The sequence below is a fragment of the Heterodontus francisci genome, chromosome 1, assembly GCF_036365525.1.
Source record: "Heterodontus francisci isolate sHetFra1 chromosome 1, sHetFra1.hap1, whole genome shotgun sequence".
Classification (NCBI taxonomy): domain Eukaryota; kingdom Metazoa; phylum Chordata; class Chondrichthyes; order Heterodontiformes; family Heterodontidae; genus Heterodontus; species Heterodontus francisci.
Genome location: NC_090371.1, coordinates 107,501,496 through 107,523,469, shown reverse-complemented (window position 1 = coordinate 107,523,469; position 21,974 = coordinate 107,501,496). Strand labels below are relative to the sequence as shown.

Here is a 21,974-nt window from a genome sequence, read left to right as displayed (position 1 = left end):
CCAGTCTGAAAAACAACCAATTACTACGACCCGCTTTTTTCTGTCCAGCTCGTTGGTTTAGAGGCATAATTCTTTAATTTATCTTTTTGGTGATTTCTTTGAACTGACTATGGTGAGAGACATCAGTGCTGGAGAATGAAACACGTTTCCACATAGTGATGATACCTGATATAGGGGAAGTTAAAAAGGAGGGAGCTTCTGCTCTTATAAGCGGATAACAGCATTTTCTCAGGAGCTTTTCAGTTTGCACAAACAACCACTGTAATGCACTGTTATGACCAGGGGAGAAAGGGGGTCTAGGATTCCCTTTCAGACATTGCCTGGTTTAACTGTAAAAGGGTTTAATTTTTTAAAACACCGTGTTTTAGCTCCCCCTCAGTGAATCCTTGTTCACGCTTTCCAATTGTAAGGCAAAGAAATCAATTAGACAAGTTTTCTTAGATTTAAACAAGAAAGGTGGAAGTTTATTAACCTTAAACTCTAATCCGGTTAACGAGTACGAATACGCAACGCGATCACACTAGCATACATACGCGATAAACACACACGCAGAGATAGAAAAGGTAGAAAGAATAAAGGGGAAAAGTTTGAGGCAATAGTTGGGTGTATTTACAGTCCTTTGAGTTCAATGTGGAGTCTTTGGTTGCTGGTAAGTCTTGCTGTTTGTTGGGGCCCAGTGCACGCTTTAATTTGTTTCGATGTAGGGGTCTTTTCTCTCTTGAGGTTTAAGCGACTTCGGTGGGTCCAGAGGTTTGTGAGAACACGTGAGGGAGCCAGCCAGGAGAGAAGCTGTCTTGTTCCAGGTTCAGTTGCAATCTGACTGTCCTGTGAGCACAATTCAAAACCAGATCTGGGCCAGCAGTTTATTCATGTTTAAACAAACTCCTGCGTTTGTGGATTTCAAAGCTCTTTGTGAGGGGGCGGGAGGGGGGGGGGGGGGGGGGTGTAGTGCTGTCTCTTACGACAAGATATGGATCACTATTGCCCAGCCCAATCTCTGTTAATTGAATCAGTGAACAATTCTTTGGTCTCTCCAAGCACTATCCCTTAGTATGCAAATGTCCTCCAGCCAAATGTCTGGTGATCTCTTTAAACAAGTCATTTCTTCACTCCAGCAACAGTTTACAATTAATGTTCACATGATGAAATTAACATGCCGCATTTTTGGCAGGTGGGGGTCTTCATGACAGCACCTATACACCGTACCTGCATAACTTGGGGATATTAAGCCTGTTCATACCTGTAAAGGAACTGGTTTATGTGAGGTGTGATTGACCATGAACATTGTGAGTTGACATTGGGGGTAAATCTCAGACTATACACTCCCAGAGGAGAGCCTCACCTGCTGACAGCACATATGGAAAATCTGCTGTGTGTTGGATATGTTTTCCAACCAAAAACATTTATTTTACTGAATGCATTTAACACCTGCTTTATGATAATCATCTGTTGAAATATTTCAATCATTTTTCAGATGTTATACAGCGTATATTTCACAATCTGCCAAGAACATTCAGTACTCAATTGAGCAAAAAAATAACATTAGTAGTTCTGATTGCCATGGTAATGTAATCAATGTTTCTTAAGAAAATCTGCATATGGATAATTTGTATTCAAATCCTTTTACAAATCGTTTTTTCATTCAGGGAATGATAATAGCAAAGTTGTCAGTGGAATTTAACCCTTACTTTTGTTTTCATCTCTCCAAATAGAATAAGAAAAATATTTTGAGATGAAGTTAAACTGTTCACTTTGTCTGTTTTGGTTATGAACCAGACTCTCTACTATGGCTGATATTTAAATGCAGCCATTCTTAGCCATGTTGCAAGTCAGGCTGTTCCAACTCATGTGAAAAATGACGATCTGCCTGTCTCAACCTGCAGTCTGTGGTCCTTTTCTTACCTAAACCACAATGTGGCACGAGAGTCATGAGTGTCACAGTTGTCTACAGTCACCAAGCTTCTAATTTGAAGGAAATGTAAAAAGAATGCTTGAAAACATGGTGAATAGGGACTGATACTTGCCTTGGTTCTTTAATGGCAAAGGCATAGTCTCCCTGAGTTTGCTTAGAAGATTTTTCATTTCTCGTATATCTCTGTAAAAACATAAAAAATATAAATTATAGAAGAAATGGAATAACACGATTCTAATGGAAATGTTTACTAACCTTTCAGTATTTTCTATATCTGCAGAAACATGCCATGAATATGGTTGAAGATCTTGGAGAGGTGGAGTTGATGTATCTTCTAAAATCGGAGCTTGGGAACTCTCTTCCTGTTTGCTGTCGATTACTTTGGGAACTACCAAGGAGTCCATGCCTTTAAAATTCAAGAACAGGAAACATGGCTGCAGTGTTAATAATTGATAATCACTGTTTACCATATTTGAACCAGTATTATATAAGTACATAAAGATTCCAATAAATAATAGCTCAGTAACAAAATTCCCTTCCACCTAAATGTACTAGACTAGGAGACATAGCTTTCAGGAGTGAACAAAGAACAAAGAAAATTACAGCACAGGAACAGGCCCTTCGGCCCTCCAAGCCTGCGCCGATCCAGATCCTCTATCTAAACATGTCGCCTATTTTCTAAGGGTCTGTATCTCTTTTCTTCCTGCCCATTCATGTATCTGTCTAGATACATCTTAAAAGACGCCATCGTGCCCGCATCTACCACCTCCGCTGGCAACGCGTTCCAGGCACCCACCACCCTCTGCGTAAAGAACTTTCCACGCATATCCCCCCTAAACTTTTCCCCTTTCACTTTGAACTCGTGTCCTCTAGTAATTGAATCCCCCACTCTGGGAAAAAGCCTCTTGCTATCCACCCTGTCTATACCTCTCATGATTTTGTACACCTCAATCAGGTCCCCCCTCAACCTCCATCTTTCTAATGAAAATAATCCTAATCTACTCAACCTCTCTTCATAGCTAGCGCCCTCCATACCAGGCAACATCCTGGTGAACCTCCTCTGCACCCTCTCCAAAGCATCCACATCCTTTTGGTAATGTGGCGACCAGAACTGCACGCAGTATTCCAAATGTGGCCGAACCAAAGTCCTATACAACTGAAACATGACGTGCCAACTCTTGTACTCAATACCCCGTCCGATGAAGGAAAGCATGCCGTATGCCTTCTTGACCACTCTATTTACCTGCGTTGCCACCTTCAGGGAACAGTGGACCTGAACACCCAAATCTCTCTGGACATCAATTTTCCCCAGGACTTTTCCATTTACTGTATAGTTCACTCTTGAATTGGATCTTCCAAAATGCATCACCTCGCATTTGCCCTGATTGAACTCCATCTGCCATTTCTCTGCCCAACTCTCCAATCTATCTATATTCTGCTGTATTCTCTGACATTCCCCTTCACTATCTGTTACTCCACCAATCTTAGTATCGTCTGCAAACTTGCTAATCAGTCCACCTATACTTTCCTCCAAATCATTAATGTATATCAATTGAAGTTAGGGAACACTTTAACATGCAAAAGGTGGTAGAAGTTTGGAACTCACTTCCACAAATGACAGTTAATGCTGGGTCAATTGTTAATTTTAAATCTGAGACTGATAAATGTCTGTTACCCAAAGAATATTAAGGGGGCAAAAGGCCGAAGAAAGGTAGACAGAATTAGGTAACAGATCAGCCATGATCTTTCTGAATGGCGAAACAGGCAACCTGAAAGAGAATGGTTAATAATTTGGGTGAGCCCTTTCATCAGACGTTAGAATTTTATCAGGTTTTATCGTGCTCTTGGCCTATGTCCTCTGGGCTTTGGACCCTGTGAGGGCCCTGCCAAGACTGCTCCACCTGCATCTGTGTAGGGGCTCACATGACCATCAGGACAAGGGGAAGCACATGGGGCACTGACTGAGGGACGGGGGGCAACAGGAAACAAGTGGAAACACTGAGCAGAGTCCCCACTTCCATTTCCCCTTTTACCTTCTCTCTCATGGTCCACCTGCACTTCCCTGCTGGCAATAAGCTGGAGAACACTTTGCTGTACATCAGTGAGGCACTGAACAACAAAGACTAGGGTTTCATCAATCCTTTTTAAGGTGGCATTCAGAGTTTGCAAGCCATTGGTAAGGGACTACATACATTTGTTTGACTGTCACTCTTTCCATGGACAAGACATCATCATAAACGCCTGCAACATTATGCCATTCATGCTTAAAACAAACTTCTCCACTCTCTCTGCAACCATGCACAGTGCAGCTGGAAAGCCTGCCAGCACATCATAACATTTGTTGCTGCTTCCCCAGAGGTTTTCTTCATTGTGTCCAGCTGAGCAGAGCTTGGAGTATGATAAGCCCTCCGATGCAGACTCTCCACTGCTGTCCCAGTCTCCATCATCTGCTCTAAGTCATTTGTGATATGAGAGACACCAAGGGCTGAATGTTCTCTTTTGGGATGGGAAACAGGAGCTGGGATAGTTTTTGGGTCCTGAAATTGCCCGGGGGAGGCGTGGGGTGTGAGGGCAACAGTCATTTTTGGGGATTTTGACTAGGGGGCCCCTTAATTGGCATGGAGACAGGATCCCTGTCCAATTAAGGGAGGCAGGCAGGTTCTCAAAGTTGAAGACCAATCAGAGACCTTCCAGCTTGAGAGGAGCAGCTGGCTGCAGTAAAGAGTAAGTAACTGAGAGGGCGCTTCAACATGAAGGTGCCCTCTCACCAACATTTTTTAAATGTTAAATAAAAAATAGAAAAAGCAACCAGGCCAGCACTGTTAGTGGAGGGGGGGGGGGGGTTGGGGAGGGAAGTGCAGAGGGGGAATCTACTATAGAGTGGCCCTTGGCTGCACCCACACCCAGGCAGGCAGGGAGGACCTGTCGGCCTTCCTGGAGTACTGGTATCCAGGCCTGACGCTGGGCAATTGAACTGCTCTCCGTCATGTCAGGAAACTGGTGGCTGACTGGAAAATTCCAGTTGGCCTCCTTTAACTATCTTTAACAAGGCTCTTAATGAGCCTTGCTGGACCCTGAACCCTCCTCCCACAAATTGGCAGGTGTCGGGAAACTGGCACACCAGCCAGTGCCAGTATTTTCAGGCTCCGTCTGCCTCCGTTCATGACCTCGGCGGGGCCGAAAATCCTGTCCCAGGTGAAAATCTGCATTACTGGTGCCACCAAAGTGTGAGTTATCTGAGCTGGTGCATGGTCTGCATGGTCCTGTGATGATGCACCCTCAGAGAGACTGATTTCCTCTGAGGAGCCTTTGTCGTCCTCCTGGACCACCTCCTGCGGGATGCGTGAAGGCCCTGTGGGAGATTAAAGACATGAATTAGAACTGACAAGGTACGACTGTTTTCAGTGAACATCATACACATGATCAATTTTCACTGGCTGCTGACATTAAGTCAACATGAGTAAGTGCTGTATGCCATTTGGCTTCCTAATATTTAATTCTGTTACCAGGTAGCTGGAAGGTCCCCATCTCCCCAGTTCCAATGGCTGAGACATCGCTTATCTCCAGCACCTCCTCTTCTGCAGCTGTCAGTATATAGATGGCTGGAGGGCTACCTTGAGTTCTCTGCCTCTCCCTGATGTTCTGTGCTCTCTTTCCCTGCAAGATTTGAAAGAAGAGACTGATGAGTGAGAGTAATTGGAAGTGTTGAATGGATGCATAGACACATTTGGTGAGGGTGACTATGAGGAACAGGAGTGACATTCATTAAGATGGGGGTCCGTGTCAGTAGTGGATGGACTGATGGGGATGTGAGGAGATGCATAAACAGAAGGCTGGGTGCACCTGCAAGGTAAGTTGGTGTGAGGAGTGATGTGTTGGCATAGGCTAGGAAGGCAGAGTGAGAGGGTTAACATGATGTGCACAGCAGGATGAAGTTGAATGTGCCATTATGCTCCCCTTTCCTGCCCTGATTAGGTCATTAAACTACTTCTGGCACTGTATCCAGAAGCATCACACCAGACTCCTGCTGTTCATCTCCTTAGCAATCTCCAGCCACACCATCTTGCTCTCTGTGGCAGGCTTCCTCCTCCCATCAGCAGGGAAGAATATCTCTCTGCAGATCCTTACAGACTGCATCATCAGGTTAAGGGAGGCATATGTAAAGCAAGAGATGCCTTGCCATGTGGAAATTGTGCAATGCCAGTTAATTCCTTTGTTCCCCCACCTCCACAAGCTATCAATTGGCATCTTTGCAGTGTCCCTTTAAATAGTTCAATTGAAATCAACTCATGCAAGTAGTTTGCACACCCACTCAGGCTAATTGGTCAGGAAACCTGGAAGTCATATACAGTGGCTGGGTTAAAAACACTGTCAGACGCACTGCACTTACTTCAAGGTTATCCGCACACTACAGGGACCCCTGTTCTCAGCATGTAGCCACATTAAAATTCCCCCTTTGATCTCTGAAAATTATTTTTGGCTTTTTAAAAATTCTTTCATGGGATGTGGGCGACGCTGGTCAGGCCAGCATTTATTGCCCATCCCTAATTGCCCTCAAGAAGGTGGTGGTGAGCTGCCTTCTTGAACCGCTGCAGTCCATGTGAAGTAGGTACACCCACAGTGCTGTTAGAAAGGGAGTTCCAGGATTTTGACCCAACGACAGTGAAGGAATGGCGATATAGTTCCAAGTCAGGATGGTGTGTGATTTGGAGGGGAACTTGCAGGTGGTGGTGTTCCCATGCATTTGCTGCCCTTGTCCTTCTAGTTGGTAGAGGTTGCGGGTTTCGACGGTGCTGTCTAAGGAGCCTTGGTGCGTTGCTGTAGTGCATCTTGTGGATAGTACACACTGCTGCCACTGTGCGTCGGTGGTGGAGGGAGTGAATGTTTGTAGATGGGATGCCAATCAAGCGGGCTGCTTTGTCCTGGATGATGTCGAGCTTCTTGAGCGTTGTTGGATGTTGATAGTCGGGGATTCAGCGATTTGGTTAATCATTTCCCACCTTTTGCTTATTTCTATGTGTATTGGTTTAGCATTTTCCCACTTTTTGGTTTACCATTTCCCATTTCGGACTTCAGGTATTTTTTCATTTTCAGTTACTAATTTTTGGAGTTTTTAATTTTTTGTTCCCCTGCTTTGTACTTAACCATTTCCCCTTTGGACTTGGTTTCTGCATGCATTTTTGGACTTTTACGTTAATCATTTCCCACTTTTTATTTATTCTTGTTGAAGATACCTCCATGCCTTAACAGAATTGTTGCTCTGCACCAGCGATAAGTTTCACATTAAGTAAGTAAAACAAAAATAACAATAAACTTGTTTAATTGTATAACTAATTTTTATACAGAAAAAAAGACCTGTGTTACAGGGGGTCCATGAAAATGTTATAACGTGAAACGGGGGTGGGGGGGGGGCGCTCAGAAGGAAAAAGATTAAGAACTCCTGTTTTAGTGTTTTGCTTTTAATTGGTAGTAACGTGCTGACCTATGGCCTGAGCCAAATTTGGCTTTGGGCCTCATTTAAATGTTGCTAGTGAGGTGTGACGTCAATGGTCAGGAAGAGTGGGAAATCGCCTAGCTCTCACGCAGAGCCAGCCATCAGTACGGCTCACACCTAGGGGACAGCAACGCGTCCAGACACCAGTGTCCGTGGTAAAAAGTTTTGTTTGAAGTCCATGGTTTCCATCCAGCACGCCAGTCCTCTGACATTGGGCTGCCCATGGCTCAGCTTTGATTGACAGTTCTCCTATTAAAGCATACGTCAGGAGGAGGTGGGATCTGCGTCTGACAACTGTGGATGCCTGTCTGTGATTGTTCAATGTCTGGGACTGACAGTAGGCTGCCTTGGTGGGGTGAATGCTGATTGGCGGTTCGCAGTGCAGGTATGCTGGGATCGGGCATCCCTGCTGTTTTTGTGTGGTTCAGAGAGTGAATGGTCATGGCTACTGTGAGGAAGAGAGTGAGAAAGGCTGAGGGGAGAGCAGGAAGTGGGTCAGCACACAGCCAGAGACGTGGTGCGGCGTTGCGGGAGCACGCTGAGAATCAGGGAGCCCTTAAGACAAGCACTGGCCCAAGGAGAGTTTGGGGTGAGGGGGGTGGACACACAGAGAGAGGAGAGGGGGATGGACACACAGAGAGGGGAGAGGGGGATGGACACACAGAGAGAGGAGAGGGGGATGGACACAGAGGTGAGTGGGGAAGGACACACGGAGAGGGGAGAGGGGGATGGACACACAGAGAGGGGAGAGGGGAATGGACACAGAGGTGAGTGGGGAAGGACACACGGAGAGGGGAGAAGGGAATGGACACAGAGGGGAGAGGGGAAGGACACATAGAGAGGGGAGAGGGGGATGGACACACAGAGAGGGGAGAGGGGAATGGACACATAGAGAGGGGAGAGGGGGATGGACACACAGAGAGGGGAGAGGGGGATGGACACACAGAGAGGGGAGAGGGGAATGGACACACAGAGAGAGGAGAGGGGGATGGACACACAGAGAGGGGAGAGGGGGATGGACACACAGAGAGAGGAGAGGGGGATGGACACACAGAGAGGGGAGAGGGGAATGGACACATAGAGAGGGGAGAGGGGGATGGACACACAGAGAGGGGAGAGGGGAATGGACACACAGAGAGAGGAGAGGGGAATGGACACAGAGGGGAGAGGGGAAGGACACACAGAGAGGGGAGAGGGGAATGGACACACAGAGAGAGGAGAGGGGAATGGACACAGAGGGGAGAGGGGAAGGACACACGGAGAGGGGAGAGGGGAATGGACACAGAGGGGAGAGGGGAAGGACACACAGAGGGGGAGAGGAGGATGGACACACAGAGAGGGCAGAGGGGAATGGACACAGAGGTGAGTGGGGAAGGACACACGGAGAGGGGAGAAGGGAATGGACACAGAGGGGAGAGGGGAAGGACACATAGAGAGGGGAGAGGGGGATGGACACAGAGGGGAGAGGGGAATGGACAGAGAGGGGAGAGGGGAAGGACACACAGAGAGGGGAGAGGGGGATGGACACACAGATCGAGGAGAGGGGAATGGACACAGAGGGGAGAGGGGAAGGACACACAGAGGGGGAGAGGGGGATGGACACACAGAGAGAGGAGAGGGGGATAGACACACAGATCGAGGAGAGGGGAATGGACACAGAGGGGAGAGGGGAAGGACACACAGAGGGGGAGAGGGGAATGGACACACAGAGGGGGAGAGGGGAATGGACACAGAGGTGAGTGGGGAAGGACACACTGAGAGGGGAGAAGGGAATGGACACAGAGGTGAGTGGGGAAGGACACACGGAGAGGGGAGAAGGGAATGGACACAGAGGTGAGTGGGGAAGGACACACGGAGAGGGGAGAGGGGAATGGACACAGAGAGGAGAGGGGAATGGACAGAGAGGGGAGAGGGGAATGGACACAGAGGTGAGTGGGGAAGGACACACGGAGAGAGGAGAGGGGGATGGACACACAGAGAGGGGAGAGGGGGATGGACACACAGAGAGAGGAGAGGGGAATGGACACACAGAGAGGGGAGAGGGGGATGGACACACAGAGAGAGGAGAGGGGAATGGACACACAGAGAGGGGAGAGGGGAATGGACACAGAGGGGAGAGGGGAAGGACACACACAGAGGGAAGAGGGGAATGGACACAGAGGGGAGAGGGGAATGGACACACAGAGAGGGGAGAGGGGGATGGACACACAGAGAGGGGAGAGGGGGATGGACACACAGAGAGGGGAGAGGGGAAAGACACACAGAGAGGGGAGAGGGGGATGGACACACAGAGAGGGGAGAGGGGAAAGACACACAGAGGGAAGAGGGGAATGGACACAGAGGGGAGAGGGGAATGGACACACAGAGAGGGGAGAGGGGGATGGACACACAGAGAGGGGAGAGGGGGATGGACACACAGAGAGGGGAGAGGGGAATGGACAGAGAGAGGAGAGGGGGATGGACACACACAGAGGGAAGAGGGGAATGGACACAGAGGGGAGAGGGGAATGGACACACAGAGAGGGGAGAGGGGGATGGACACACAGAGAGGGGAGAGGGGGATGGACACACAGAGAGGGGAGAGGGGAATGGACAGAGAGAGGAGAGGGGAAGGACACACAGAGAGGGGAGAGGGGGATGGACACACAGAGAGGGGAGAGGGGAATGGACAGAGAGAGGAGAGGGGGATGGACACACAGAGAGGGGAGAGGGGAATGGACACAGAGGGGAGAGGGGAATGGACACACAGAGAGGGGAGAGGGGAATGGACACAGAGGGGAGAGGGGAAAGACACACAGAGAGGGGAGAGGGGGGTGGACACAGAGGGGAGAGGGGAATGGACACACAGAGAGGGGAGAGGGGAATGGACACAGAGGGGAGAGGGGAAAGACACACAGAGAGGGGAGAGGGGGGTGGACATGCAGACAGGGGAGAGGGGGATGGACACAGTGGGGTAGGTGGATGGACAACTAGAGAGGGGGTAAGGGGATAGACACACAGAGAGGACAGACACGGAGAGCGAGTGAGAGAGAGAGATCATAATCACTCCTGGCAGATTGACATCTATGCAAATTCTCCGCATCGCTACATCAACTGTGCAGGCAGATATTGACTACTTGTGCAAGCAAAAACAATTCCAGGTATCTCACTAAATAGAGAGAAATGGGTTTTAAATCGGAGTGTGTTTTGATGGCATTAGGTTGGCTATACACTTTATATACAGATTAATTGCAGCCATGTCTGTGGCTGAGTCAGTAATTTTGTCAAATGTCCAGAGTGCAACATGTTGGTGCCTATCCCAGTTCACTCCCTTATCTGAATTTTACATTTGGAATCTAGAACAGGTGTAGGACCCTAATTTTCATATTTAAGGAGACTCATGCATGCTTTAGGCAGGCGCCTGAACAATTAAAAGCCACCTGAGCCAATATGGTGTAATGTACACGTCCAGACCAAATTAGGTGCAACAGTTTGCAATGCAAAATTTTATGGGTACATAATAGGTGGCTGTAGTTGAATTTCTCCCTCCATCTCTGTCCAGTTCTGATATAGCAATAAATGAGTTGGAATGGCCATTTCAGTTTGTTACCATGAAACAAACCAACAATTAAAGGGTTGAAGTTTTTCTTTTTATATATTTATTACTCTTTATGTTTCTTCTTTTTTCTCTCTGCTGCATGGAAATAACTGAGCTCCTTTATTGTATGAAAGCTTAATGTGCTCTCATGCAATTCTGGAGGAAAGACTTTGAGACAGATTTGATGTATTTACATATAACATTGTAGGAACTGTGAATTCTATCATTTTTTATGTCTTTTAATATCTTTTTGCATTATGAATTTTATGTGCCCTTTAATATGTTTCATATAAGCTTTTGGTAGATTAAGGGTTAACTTTAGATACATTGAATATGGGAAAATACAGCTTGTGTAGATTCAGTTAGTCAAAACCACATTGTTAGGCGGACTGATAACAATGAATGGATCAGGAAGAACAGAAAGAGCACATGTCAAAACTATGCAGCAGGTGGTAATCAGGATGTAACAAAGAAATGGGCTATGTAAGAATTAAGAAACCTTGAAGTGATAATTCATGGGTGCAAAAGCCAGCAAGTCTGGCAGGTGTTTGTCTTAAAAGAGACCAACAATAGATTGTCTGTACACTAAGGAAATCTTGTTTTGCACAAACATGTACCCATCTGACAATGTTAAATGTATAAATGAAAGGAAGGACAGACAAATGGCTGAACCAATCAAAGTTATGATATGTAAGGATTAACCACATAGAGCATGACAAGTACATTAGAGCACAGAAAGAGTCACTGGCTACAAAGGATAAAGTACCGACTTGGAGAGTTTTGGTGCATAGATTCAAAGAAGACAAAGGGAGAGACAAAAGAAGAGGAGTCACGAGCTATCTGTGCCACTAGAGCTGGTGCAGGGTAAAGGCCAGGACTAGGACTTGGATTTGTTACATATTGCCTTTTGCCTTAATAAATGAACCTGATATCACTGCATCAAGTGTCTCCTTGTCCGAATTCTTACTGTCTGGTCCAAGAACAAATTATAAGTAAGGTTTTAAATCTTCCAACATTACTTAAGTAATTGGTAGGCTTCCCATTTCTTTATCTTTGTCACTGTGTGAGTGTCTCTCTCCCTCTCCACTGGAAGCACTAGATCATGGAATCACCCAGTATACCTTCAATTTTATTTGTTTCCATCTCCCTTTTGGGTTCAAATTGCACTGCTGACTATTAGTAATAAATGAGTTAATAATTTCATATGATGTTCCTTTGTCTGTTATTAGAGTGAAGGTATTAGTCTGTTCATTTTAAAATAGTGTGGTCCAATAGAAATTAGCCACAGACATGGCTACAATGACACAGTTTTAGCCACATGCACTAATTTTAGAAGAAAACGTACACACAAAATGAAAAGAAAGACTTGCATTTATATAGTGCCTTTCACAATCTCAGGATGTCCCAAAACATTTTGCAGCCAATGAAGTAATATTTGTGCCACACAAGTACCAGGCAATCACCACCTCCAACAAGAGAGAATCTAACCATTGCCCCTTAACATTCAATGGCATTACCATCACTGAATCCCCCACTTTCAACATCCTGGTGGTTACCATTGACCAGAAACTGAACTGGAGTAGCCATATAAATACTGTGGCTACAAGAACAGGTCAGTGGCTAGGAATCCTGCGGCAAGTAGTTCACCTCCTGACACCCCAAAGCCTGTCCACCATCTACAAGGCACAAGTCAGGACTGTGATGGAATACTCTCCACTTGCCTGGATGGGTGCAGCTTCAACAACACTCAAGGAGCTTGACACCATCCAGGACAAAGCAGCTCACTTGATTGGCACCCCATCTACAAATATTCACTCCCTTCACCACCGACGCATAGTGACAACAGTGTGTACCATCTACAAGATGCACTGCAGCAACGCACCAAGGCTCCTTAGTCTGCACCTTCCAAACACCTGACCTCTACCACTACAAGCAAGTTCCCCTCCAAGCCACACACCATCCTGACTTGGAACTATATCGCCATTCTCTTCAATGCTGCTGGGTCAAAATCCTGGAACTCCCTTCCTAACAGCACTGTTGGTGTACCTACCCCACACAGACTGCAGCGGTTTAAGAAGGCAGCTCACCACTACCTTCTCAAGGGTAATTAGGGATGAGCAATAAATGCTGGCCTGGCCAACTACGCCCACATCCCATGAACAAATGAAAAAAATTTACTTTTGAAATGTCGTCACTGTTGTAAGGCAGGAACTGCAGCAGCCAATTTGTGCACAGCAAAATCCCACAGAAAGCAATGTGATAAAGACCAGATCATCTGTTTTAGTGATGTTGAGGGATTAAAATAAGCCAGGAAAACTGCCCTGCTCATCTTCAAAATAGTGCTATGAGATCATTTACCTAATGACTCAATTTAAAGATGGCACAATACAAGGAAATGTACTTCTCCTGCATATTTTATTCACAAATGTCCACCATTGTTCATTAATCAAGGACACAAAGCCCTCAAAAAGATGAAAAAAACACATTGCATTACCATTTTACCAATGTTAAAAAATGTTAACCCTCCAAAAATGGGTGGATTTGAGTCGGGTGTGGTGTTAAATTTGTTAAAATTTCAAACCCCTTCTGGAATTTGTGTCCATAACTCCTCCCCTTCGTTCCGGGCATGAAGCTAGGCAACCTAGAGTTTTATCTAGGGCAAAGTTTGTCAGCTAACATTCGTTGCTGTATGCACTAAATCTGAGGGAAAATTAGGAATATTGGGGAATCAGCAGCAAATTGAAATTGCAGACGACACATAGCTTCAAAATGGAGCTAAAACCTGAACATATTAGTAAGGTCAGTTAAAGCTTGTGTGCAGCTTTATTTGCTCCACCAGTGCTTCCCTCTGCAAATTTAACTCAACTACTCTACTTCTTCTTTACTCCTATTTTGAACAAAGGTTAAATACGGAAGTGCAGCAAATGATCAGCAGTTTTCAGCTTGAGCAGCATTGCTCTGTTTGCTTTTAGTGCATCAGTGCAGAAAACTAAAGATTAAAAGAGTGTGCAGGATAGAGAAAACGCTTCCATTCAATACCTACTGAAGCATAGCTCACACCTTGGGACCAACCACTTCTATTTTCCTGTTGGTCGTGGGTGCAAGCCTTCCACCAGCAGATGGCATAATTATTTTTGCATTCTTTCACGGGCTGTGGGCATCGCTAGCTAGGCCAGCATTTATTGCCCATCCCTAACTGGCCTCGAGAAGGTGGAGGTGAGCCGCCTTCTTGAACCGCTGCAGTCCATGTGGGGTAGGTATACCCACAGTGCTACTAGCAGGGAGTTCCAAGATTTTGACCCAGCGACAGAAGGAATAGAACAAAGAACAACGAACAGTACAGCACAGGAACAGGCCATTCGGCCCTCCAAGCCTGCGCCGATCTTGATGCCTGCCTAAACTAAAACCTTCTGCACTTCCGGGGCCCATATCCCTCTATTCCCTTCCTATTCATGTATTTGTCAAGATGTCTCTTAAACGTCGCTATCGTATCTGCTTCCACCACCTCCCCTGGCAGCAAGTTCCAGGCACTCACCACCCTCTGTGTAAAAAACTTGCCTCGCACATCCCCTCTAAACTTTGCCCCTCGCACCTTAAACCTATGTCCCCTAGTAACTGACTCTTCCACCCTGGGAAAAAGCTTCCGACTATCCACTCTGTCCATGCCGCTCATAACTTTGTAAACCTCTATCATGTCGCCCCTCCACCTCCGTCGTTCCAGTGAAAACAATCTGAGTTTTTCCAACCTCTCCTCATAGCTAATGCCCTCCAGACCAGGCAACATCCTGGTAAACCTCCTCTGCACCCTCTCCAAAGCCTCCGTGTCCTTCTGGTAGTGTGGCGACCAGAATTGCACACAATATTCTAAGTATGGCCTAACTAAGGTTCTGTACAGCTGCAACGTGACTTGCCAATTTTTATACTCTATGTCCCGAACGATGAAGGCAAGCATGCCGCATGCCTTCTTGACTACCTTATCCACCTGCGTTGCCAGGTGGTATTGTTCCAAGTCAGGCTGGTGTGTGGCTTGGAGGGGAACTTGGTGGTGTTCCCATTCATCTGCTGCCCCTGTCCATCTAGCTGGTAGAGGTCGTGGGTTTGGAAGGTGCTGTTGAAGGAGGCTTGGTGAGTTGCTGCAGTGCATCTTGTAGATGGTACATGCTGCTGTCACTGTGCGTCATTGGTGGAGGGAGTGAATGTTGAAGGTGGTGGTGGGGTGCCGTTCAACCGGGCTGCTTTATCCTGGATGGTGTTGAACTTCTTGAGTGTTGTTGGAGCTGCACTCATCCAGGTAAGTGGAGAGTATTCAAGTAGCCTCCATGTGTAAACGGCAGCTTTTATGAGGCATTGATGGGAAGTGAAATCTAAGTAAGACCTTTAAGGATTGGGTATGTACATCCAGAAACCTTATCTTCTATATCCTTATCCTTCTCCTCTTCATAACAGAGGAATCAAGGGATTCACATTTGGAAACATACTTCCTCAGCCTAAAAACTTAATGGTGAATTTTAATCCCAAAAACAGGTGGGTTGGGGTCAGGTGAGATGTCAAAATTTTTTAAACTGTGAAACCCGACACTAATCGCCTCCAGTTATCCACTTCCAGATTTAACGGGGGCATGACAAGGGCGGGCACCAACCTGCTCCCAGGAGGCATGTTGGTAATTTAAATATTTTTATGATACTGGTATCTTCCGATTTAACCTGTTACCCAGGTTTAATCCTGGCCAGCTAGGTTTCCCAAGCCTCAGGAAACCCTGCAAGCTCAAGGGAGACAGACAGCTTTGGGGAGAAGATATTTGCAGCCCTGCTTATGGGCCAGAAGGAGCAGAAGTGCTTCTCCCAGCCCCCAACAACAACAACCAATTCTATTTATATAGTACCTTTAAAGTACTAAAACATCCCAAGGTGCTTAAAAGGAGCATTATCAAACAAAATTTTACACTGAGCCACATAAGAAGATTCTAAGGCAGATGAAGAAAAGCCTGGCCAAAGAGAGAGATTGTAAGGAGTATCTTCAAGAAGGAAAGAGAGGAAGAAAGGCGGAGAGGTTTAGGGAGGGAATTCCAGAACTTAGGGCCTTATCAGCTGAAGGCATAGCCGCCAATGGTAGAGCAATCAAATTGGGGATGCTCAAGAGGCCAGAATTAGAGGGGCACAGATATCGGAGAGGGTTTTAGGGCTGGAGGAGATTACAGAGATAGGGAGGGGAGAAGCCATAGAGGGATTTGAAAACAAGAATGAGAACCTTAAAATTGAGGCATTGCTTAACCAGGTCAGGTGAGCACAGGGGCGATGGGTAAATGGGATTTGGTGCAGGTTAGAAGATGGGCAGCAGAGTTTTGGATGACAGAGGGTAGAAATGGGAGGCCACCCAGGACTGTGCTGGAAGAGTCAAGTCTAGAGGTAACAAAGGAATGGATGAGGGTTTCAGCAGCAGATGAGCTCAGATGGGGGCAGAGCCAGGTGATGTCACAAAGGTAGAAATAGGCAGTCTTCGTGATGGCGCAGATATACGGTCCGAAGTTGATCTCATTGTCAAATATTACCCCAAGCTTGCGAACAGTTTGGTTTAGCCTTAGTCTGTTGCTAGGGAGAGGGATTGAGGTAACGGCTAGGGAACATAGTTTATGACGTGGACCGAAGACAATGGCTTCAGTCTTCTTTATTCATTTAATTGTTCTGCTCATCCAGTACTGGATGTCAGACAAGCAGTCTCATAATTTAGCATCAGTGGAGAGGCCAAGAGAAATAGAGCTGGGAGTCATCATGGAAACTGACGCTGTGTTTTCAGATGATGTCGTTGAGGGGCAGCAACTAGATGTGAAATAGGAATGGGGTCAAGGATAGATCCTTGGGGACACCAGAGTGGGAAAAGAAACCATTTCAGGTAATTCTCTGGCTACGATTAGATAGATAAGAATGGAACCAAGTGAATGCCATCTCACACAGGTGAAAGACTATGGAGAGGCGTTGGAGGAAGATGATGTGGTCAACCATGTCAAAGATTGCAGACAAGCCAAGAAGGATGAGGAGGGATACCTTTATCACAGTCACATAGGATGTCATTTGTGACTTTGACAAGAGCTGTTTTGGTACTGTGGCATGGACAGAACCTGATCGGAATGATACAAACATGGAGTTCCTGGAAAGATGGGAACAGATTTGGGAGGCGACAGAACTTTCAAGGAATTTTGAGAGGAATGGGAGGTTGGAGATGGGGTGTTACTTTGCAAAGAAAGTGGTGGGGTCAAGGGTTGGTTTTTTGAGAGGGGTTATGACAGCAGATTTCAAAGAGAGACGAACAATACCTGAAGAGAAAGAATAATTAATAATATCAGCTAACATGGGGACCAATAAGGCAAGTCGGGTGGTCAGCAGTTTAGTGGGAACCCTGTTGGAGTTGGGGACCAAACGCCCAATACTCCCAGTACCAGTTCAGACTTCTTACCTGCAGCTGCAGACCACTCCGGAATGCTCCCCACCTATCTGGAAGCCAAGCCTATCAATCAGACTGACTTCTGGGTGGGGATCCTGGCAAAGTAAAAAGACACTGTGGAGCATTATCTGTGCAGAGATCCGGGATCTTCAGCTTCAGTGGATCAAGTTGTGAGGCCACCTTAGGCCTAAGTTTCAACTCCACAGAATATTGGGAAACTTGGAAGACAGTGTTTCCCCTTCAAAACTTCACCCACTGCTTCCGTAACCTGCCTGTCAAGATTGGGCCCTTACTTTTTGAACTGCTCACAAAATCTGTCAAGAGAAGTCTTCAGAGAAAAAGGCAAAGTTTCTGCAAGCTTCACTCCAAAAAATTCAAATGGTCTCCTCAATGCAGCATCTGCCTCAGGCATACAGCTGTGCCGTTCATATTGCCACTTAAATAATGGCAGTTCTGTGGAAGGTTCCATTAGGAGTAAAGCTGGGGGAACTTATGTGGGACTGATAGGCATACCACCCTCCGGCATTTACATCCAGTGGGGAAGGCCTCAGATGGCCTCACGAGTTGATCCATTGAAGCTGAAGATTCCCTGAAGCTGAAGATCCCCAATCTTTACAGAGATAGTGTTGCAGACCACCAGCGCAACACACGAAGGAGGGCAGTTTGCTATTTGAAGAGACAAGAAGGGTGTGTGATAACTGAAAAGTTATTTTAAAGGGAGACTTCATTTAACCCAATATAAATGAGCAAAGCTCAAGTGGCTTTAAGTCAGAGTTGGTAACTTTAATGCATAACTGATTCACAATTCAGTGCATAAGTAAAGCCACAAGAGACCATGATCACCTTGAGCTGGTATTCATAAATGACCCAGATAATGTACAAGAAATAGAAGTTGTAGTGCCCTGGGGATATTAACTATAGAACCATCAAGTTTAGCATGATTAGGAACATAATTATACTTAAGATCATAAGCCAGATTTATAACTTTAAAAAGACTAAATTCAAGAGGTGAGGGAAGAACTGAAACAAATGCATTGGAGGAGGCTGCTTGTCAATAATTCTGTAGTAGACAAAGGCAACACCTTTGAAAGAATAATGCTGGGACATGCAGGACAAATGCATACCCAAAGATAAGCATATTCAAACTAAATAGGCATATCTTTCAATCTAGGAACAGAGTGATTTTTGTGATTACCTTACATATGTGCCTTCCCTTTACTACCTCATGATGCAAACAATATATTACTTTGCTTATTTTAACCCTTAGTAGTCCTTAAGACTTCTCAGTTCCAAAGAAAAAACTCAATTTGGTGTCCTCTGCAAATTCCAATATTGCTTCCTCAATTTATATATAGAGTAAATATGAAAGTCCCTGACATGGACCCTTGTGGAACATTACTCATCACACCTTTGCATTCTGAGAAACTTCCTTTTACCCCCACCCTTTGAAACTCACATCTGGCACCATTTCATCGCCGGCTAACTGCTCCCGAGCTCTCACCTTTCTTAAACTCTATGTTAACAGGCACATAGGAACAATACTTTTCAGTCCCTTCTCATGTGTATGCAGTATATTACCTTGGTGCATTCCCCATTCTTTCATTCCTACTCACCTCTGCACCACACCACACCCCCACCCCATCTCCCTACCATCTCCAGCAGCATAGTTGAGGTAATATATATATAGATAATTACATAATCCGAACAGTTTAAAGATTCACATCTCTGAGTGACTACAGTGTTTACACCAGGAATTTCCACTCTTGCAGCTTTATAGATCCTAAAGATAAGTAGACTTTAATAAAATATTTAAAGCAATAATACCTTTCCGATGAAGCTGAAGGGATCCTAGTAGACAGATTGATTTCAACATCTCTGTTGTGTACATCTCCAGACAGCACTGGAGCTGGATGTAAAGCCTGCAGATTTCTGGGTGGATTTCCCCATCTTCAGCTCTGAAATACATAACATTAATAGTATACATCTTGAACAAATTTTAATTTCAAAAAACTTACATTTCATTTGTCATCCTATTCATGGAAAACACGATGTCTGTTGTGCTTCCCATTTCTAATTTTTTTATACGTTCAAAAGAAATTCTTTTGAATGTTGCTTGATAGGGACCTATGACTGCAGTGGTTTACTATACCTTGAAAATAGGCAAATACATTTTTTAAAATCTGCTTTTGGGGAGATATAATTTGCCAATTTCACAACAGTAATTTTAAGAAATAAAATAATGTTTTACACCTCAGACTTCTCTCCTTTGTCTCATGACAGTAAGTGAATTTATGGCACAATAAACAGAAATTATTGCGTAAGTGTCAAACAAAGGAAAGTTGCTGACTACAACGATATAGTATTTTCTGCTTTTATTGTCTGTGGATAATGCTTATAATGTAAACATTATAAATACTACTCTTGCATATCATAAGTTCAGAATGTCTAAACATACTCAAGTTAGAGGGTGTATCTTCTTCACTGGAAAGTAAAATTGGGCGGGATGTAAAATGGGTGGACGGGTGATCCAATCCTGTTAGTGTCTTGCCAGACAGGTTAGGTTAAAACTAACTTCTGTTTGCCTTCAGCAAGTTTGGGGTGTGATAATAGCTCAACTGAAGAGCCAATCAGAATGTGTCAAAAATATCGAGATACTTGATAACTAGCTAAATCAGCACTTCAAAAATATAAATGGGAGATGGTAATGTTCCTCGTGAAGTTTCCTGCGCAGAACAAAGGGTCAGTTCAATAACAGAGAGTACAACAGATTCAGGGGGCAATCACTTGAATGGTGAATGAATGTGAATAGTCTGAAGCTGTCATATATGGCTATCAAGAGTCAGACGCATTTGATTGAGTCATTTTACAAGTGTAGTTAGCCCAAATTTGCTGAAATTGCACCAGTTGGGGAAAGAATGAAAATTGCTGAGACTATTAGAGTCGATTAAAAGGGAAATCAAGAAAAATGTAGGAGAAAAAGATTACTAATCACCTCAGCATTATGCACACAAACAACTGGCAATGCTAATGTCATCAGTCAGCTATTGGAAATTTAGTTGCAGACCAATTGTAACTTGAATTGAACAATGCAGAAGGCCATACACGATAACCAAAATTGCTCACTGCATAATATATGCGCATGCAATGAATGTTATTGTTTTCATTGTAGGACAAGATACAATACTTGAGAAGCAATAATGGAGATCGTAGACTGGGAACCGTTAGAGGGTTTCACAAAACTGATGTTGAGATCATTCCTTTTGGTTTGTACAATTATACCTGTATATCTTAGTTGTGGCAATTGAATTATGAATTGCAAGAAGTATAAAGCAATGGTCGTAATATCTTACAAAAAAAACCATACAGGCTGTGAAATTTGTCTCTGTAGCTCTCAGCTTTTCAACGCTACAAGTATGTTGCCTCTAAAATGGGATCTGCGATGCATATGCACACTTATGGCGCAGGCCGTGGTAGACACCATTTTGGTGAGGGCATTAGCGCGTGGGCAGGGAGCATCCATCGGAAGTATGCTGAGTAGGCAGATTTTTTTTTTTATTCAGTCATGGAATATGGGCGACGCTGGCCATTTATTGCCCATCCCGAATTGCCCTTGAGAAGGTGGTGGTGAGCTGCCTTCTTGAACCGCTGCAGTCCATTTGGGGTAGGTATACCCACAGTGCTGTTAGAAGGGAGTTCCAGGATTTTGACCCAGCGACAGTGAAGGAACAGCGAAATACTTCCAAGTCAGGATGGTGTGTGACTTGGAGGGGAACTTGCAGGTGGTGGTGTTCCCATGTATTTGCTGCCCCTGTCCTTCTAGTTGGTAGAGGTCGCAGGTTTGGAAGGTGCTGTCTAAGGAGCCTTGGTGCATTGCTGCAGTGCATCTTGTAGATGGTACACACTGCTGCCACTGTGTGTCGGTGGTGGAGGGAGTGAATGCTTGTAGATGGGGTGGCAATCAAGCGGGCTGCTTTGTCCTGGATGGTGTCAAGCTTCTTGAGTGTTGTTGGAGCTGCACCCATCCAGGCAAGTGGAGAGTATTCCATCACATTCTTGACTTGTGCCTTGTAGATGGTGGACAGGCTTTGGGGAGTCAGGAGGTGAGTTACTCGCCTCAGGATTCCTAGCCTTTGACCTGCTCTTGTAGCCACAGTATTTATATGGCTACTCCAGTTCAGTTTCTGGTCAATGGTAGCCCCCAGGATGTTGATAGTGGGGGATTTAGCGATGGTAATGCTGTTGAATGTCAAGGGGAGATGGTTAGATTCTCTCTTGTTGGAGATGGTCATTGCCTGGCACTTGTGTGGCACGAATGTTACTTGCCACTTATCAGCCCAAGCCTGGATATTGTCCAGGTCTTGCTGCATTTCTACACGGACTGCTTCAGTATCTGATGAGTCACGAATTGTGCTGAACATTGTGCAATCATCGGCGAACATCCCCACTTCTGACCTTATGATTGAAGGAAGATCATTGATGAAGCAGCTGAAGATGGTTGGGCCCAGGACACTACCCTGAGGAACTCCTGCAGTGACGTCCTGGAGCTCAGATGA

General features: G+C 45.4%; 1 protein-coding gene across 1 annotated transcript in view; it reads right to left on the bottom strand.

Moving 5' to 3' along the window:
* The window catches only part of rgs7bpa (regulator of G protein signaling 7 binding protein a), a 121,637-nt gene that overhangs the window by 14,507 nt on the left and 85,156 nt on the right, over positions 1-21,974 (bottom strand). Inside the window, exons 3-5 of the mRNA XM_068055395.1 lie at positions 19,246-19,376; positions 2,168-2,318; positions 2,025-2,095 (exon numbers count right to left, since the gene is read on the bottom strand). Coding sequence (XP_067911496.1) covers positions 2,025-2,095; positions 2,168-2,318; positions 19,246-19,376 — 353 coding nt within the window. The remainder of the gene's footprint in view (positions 1-2,024; positions 2,096-2,167; positions 2,319-19,245; positions 19,377-21,974) is intronic.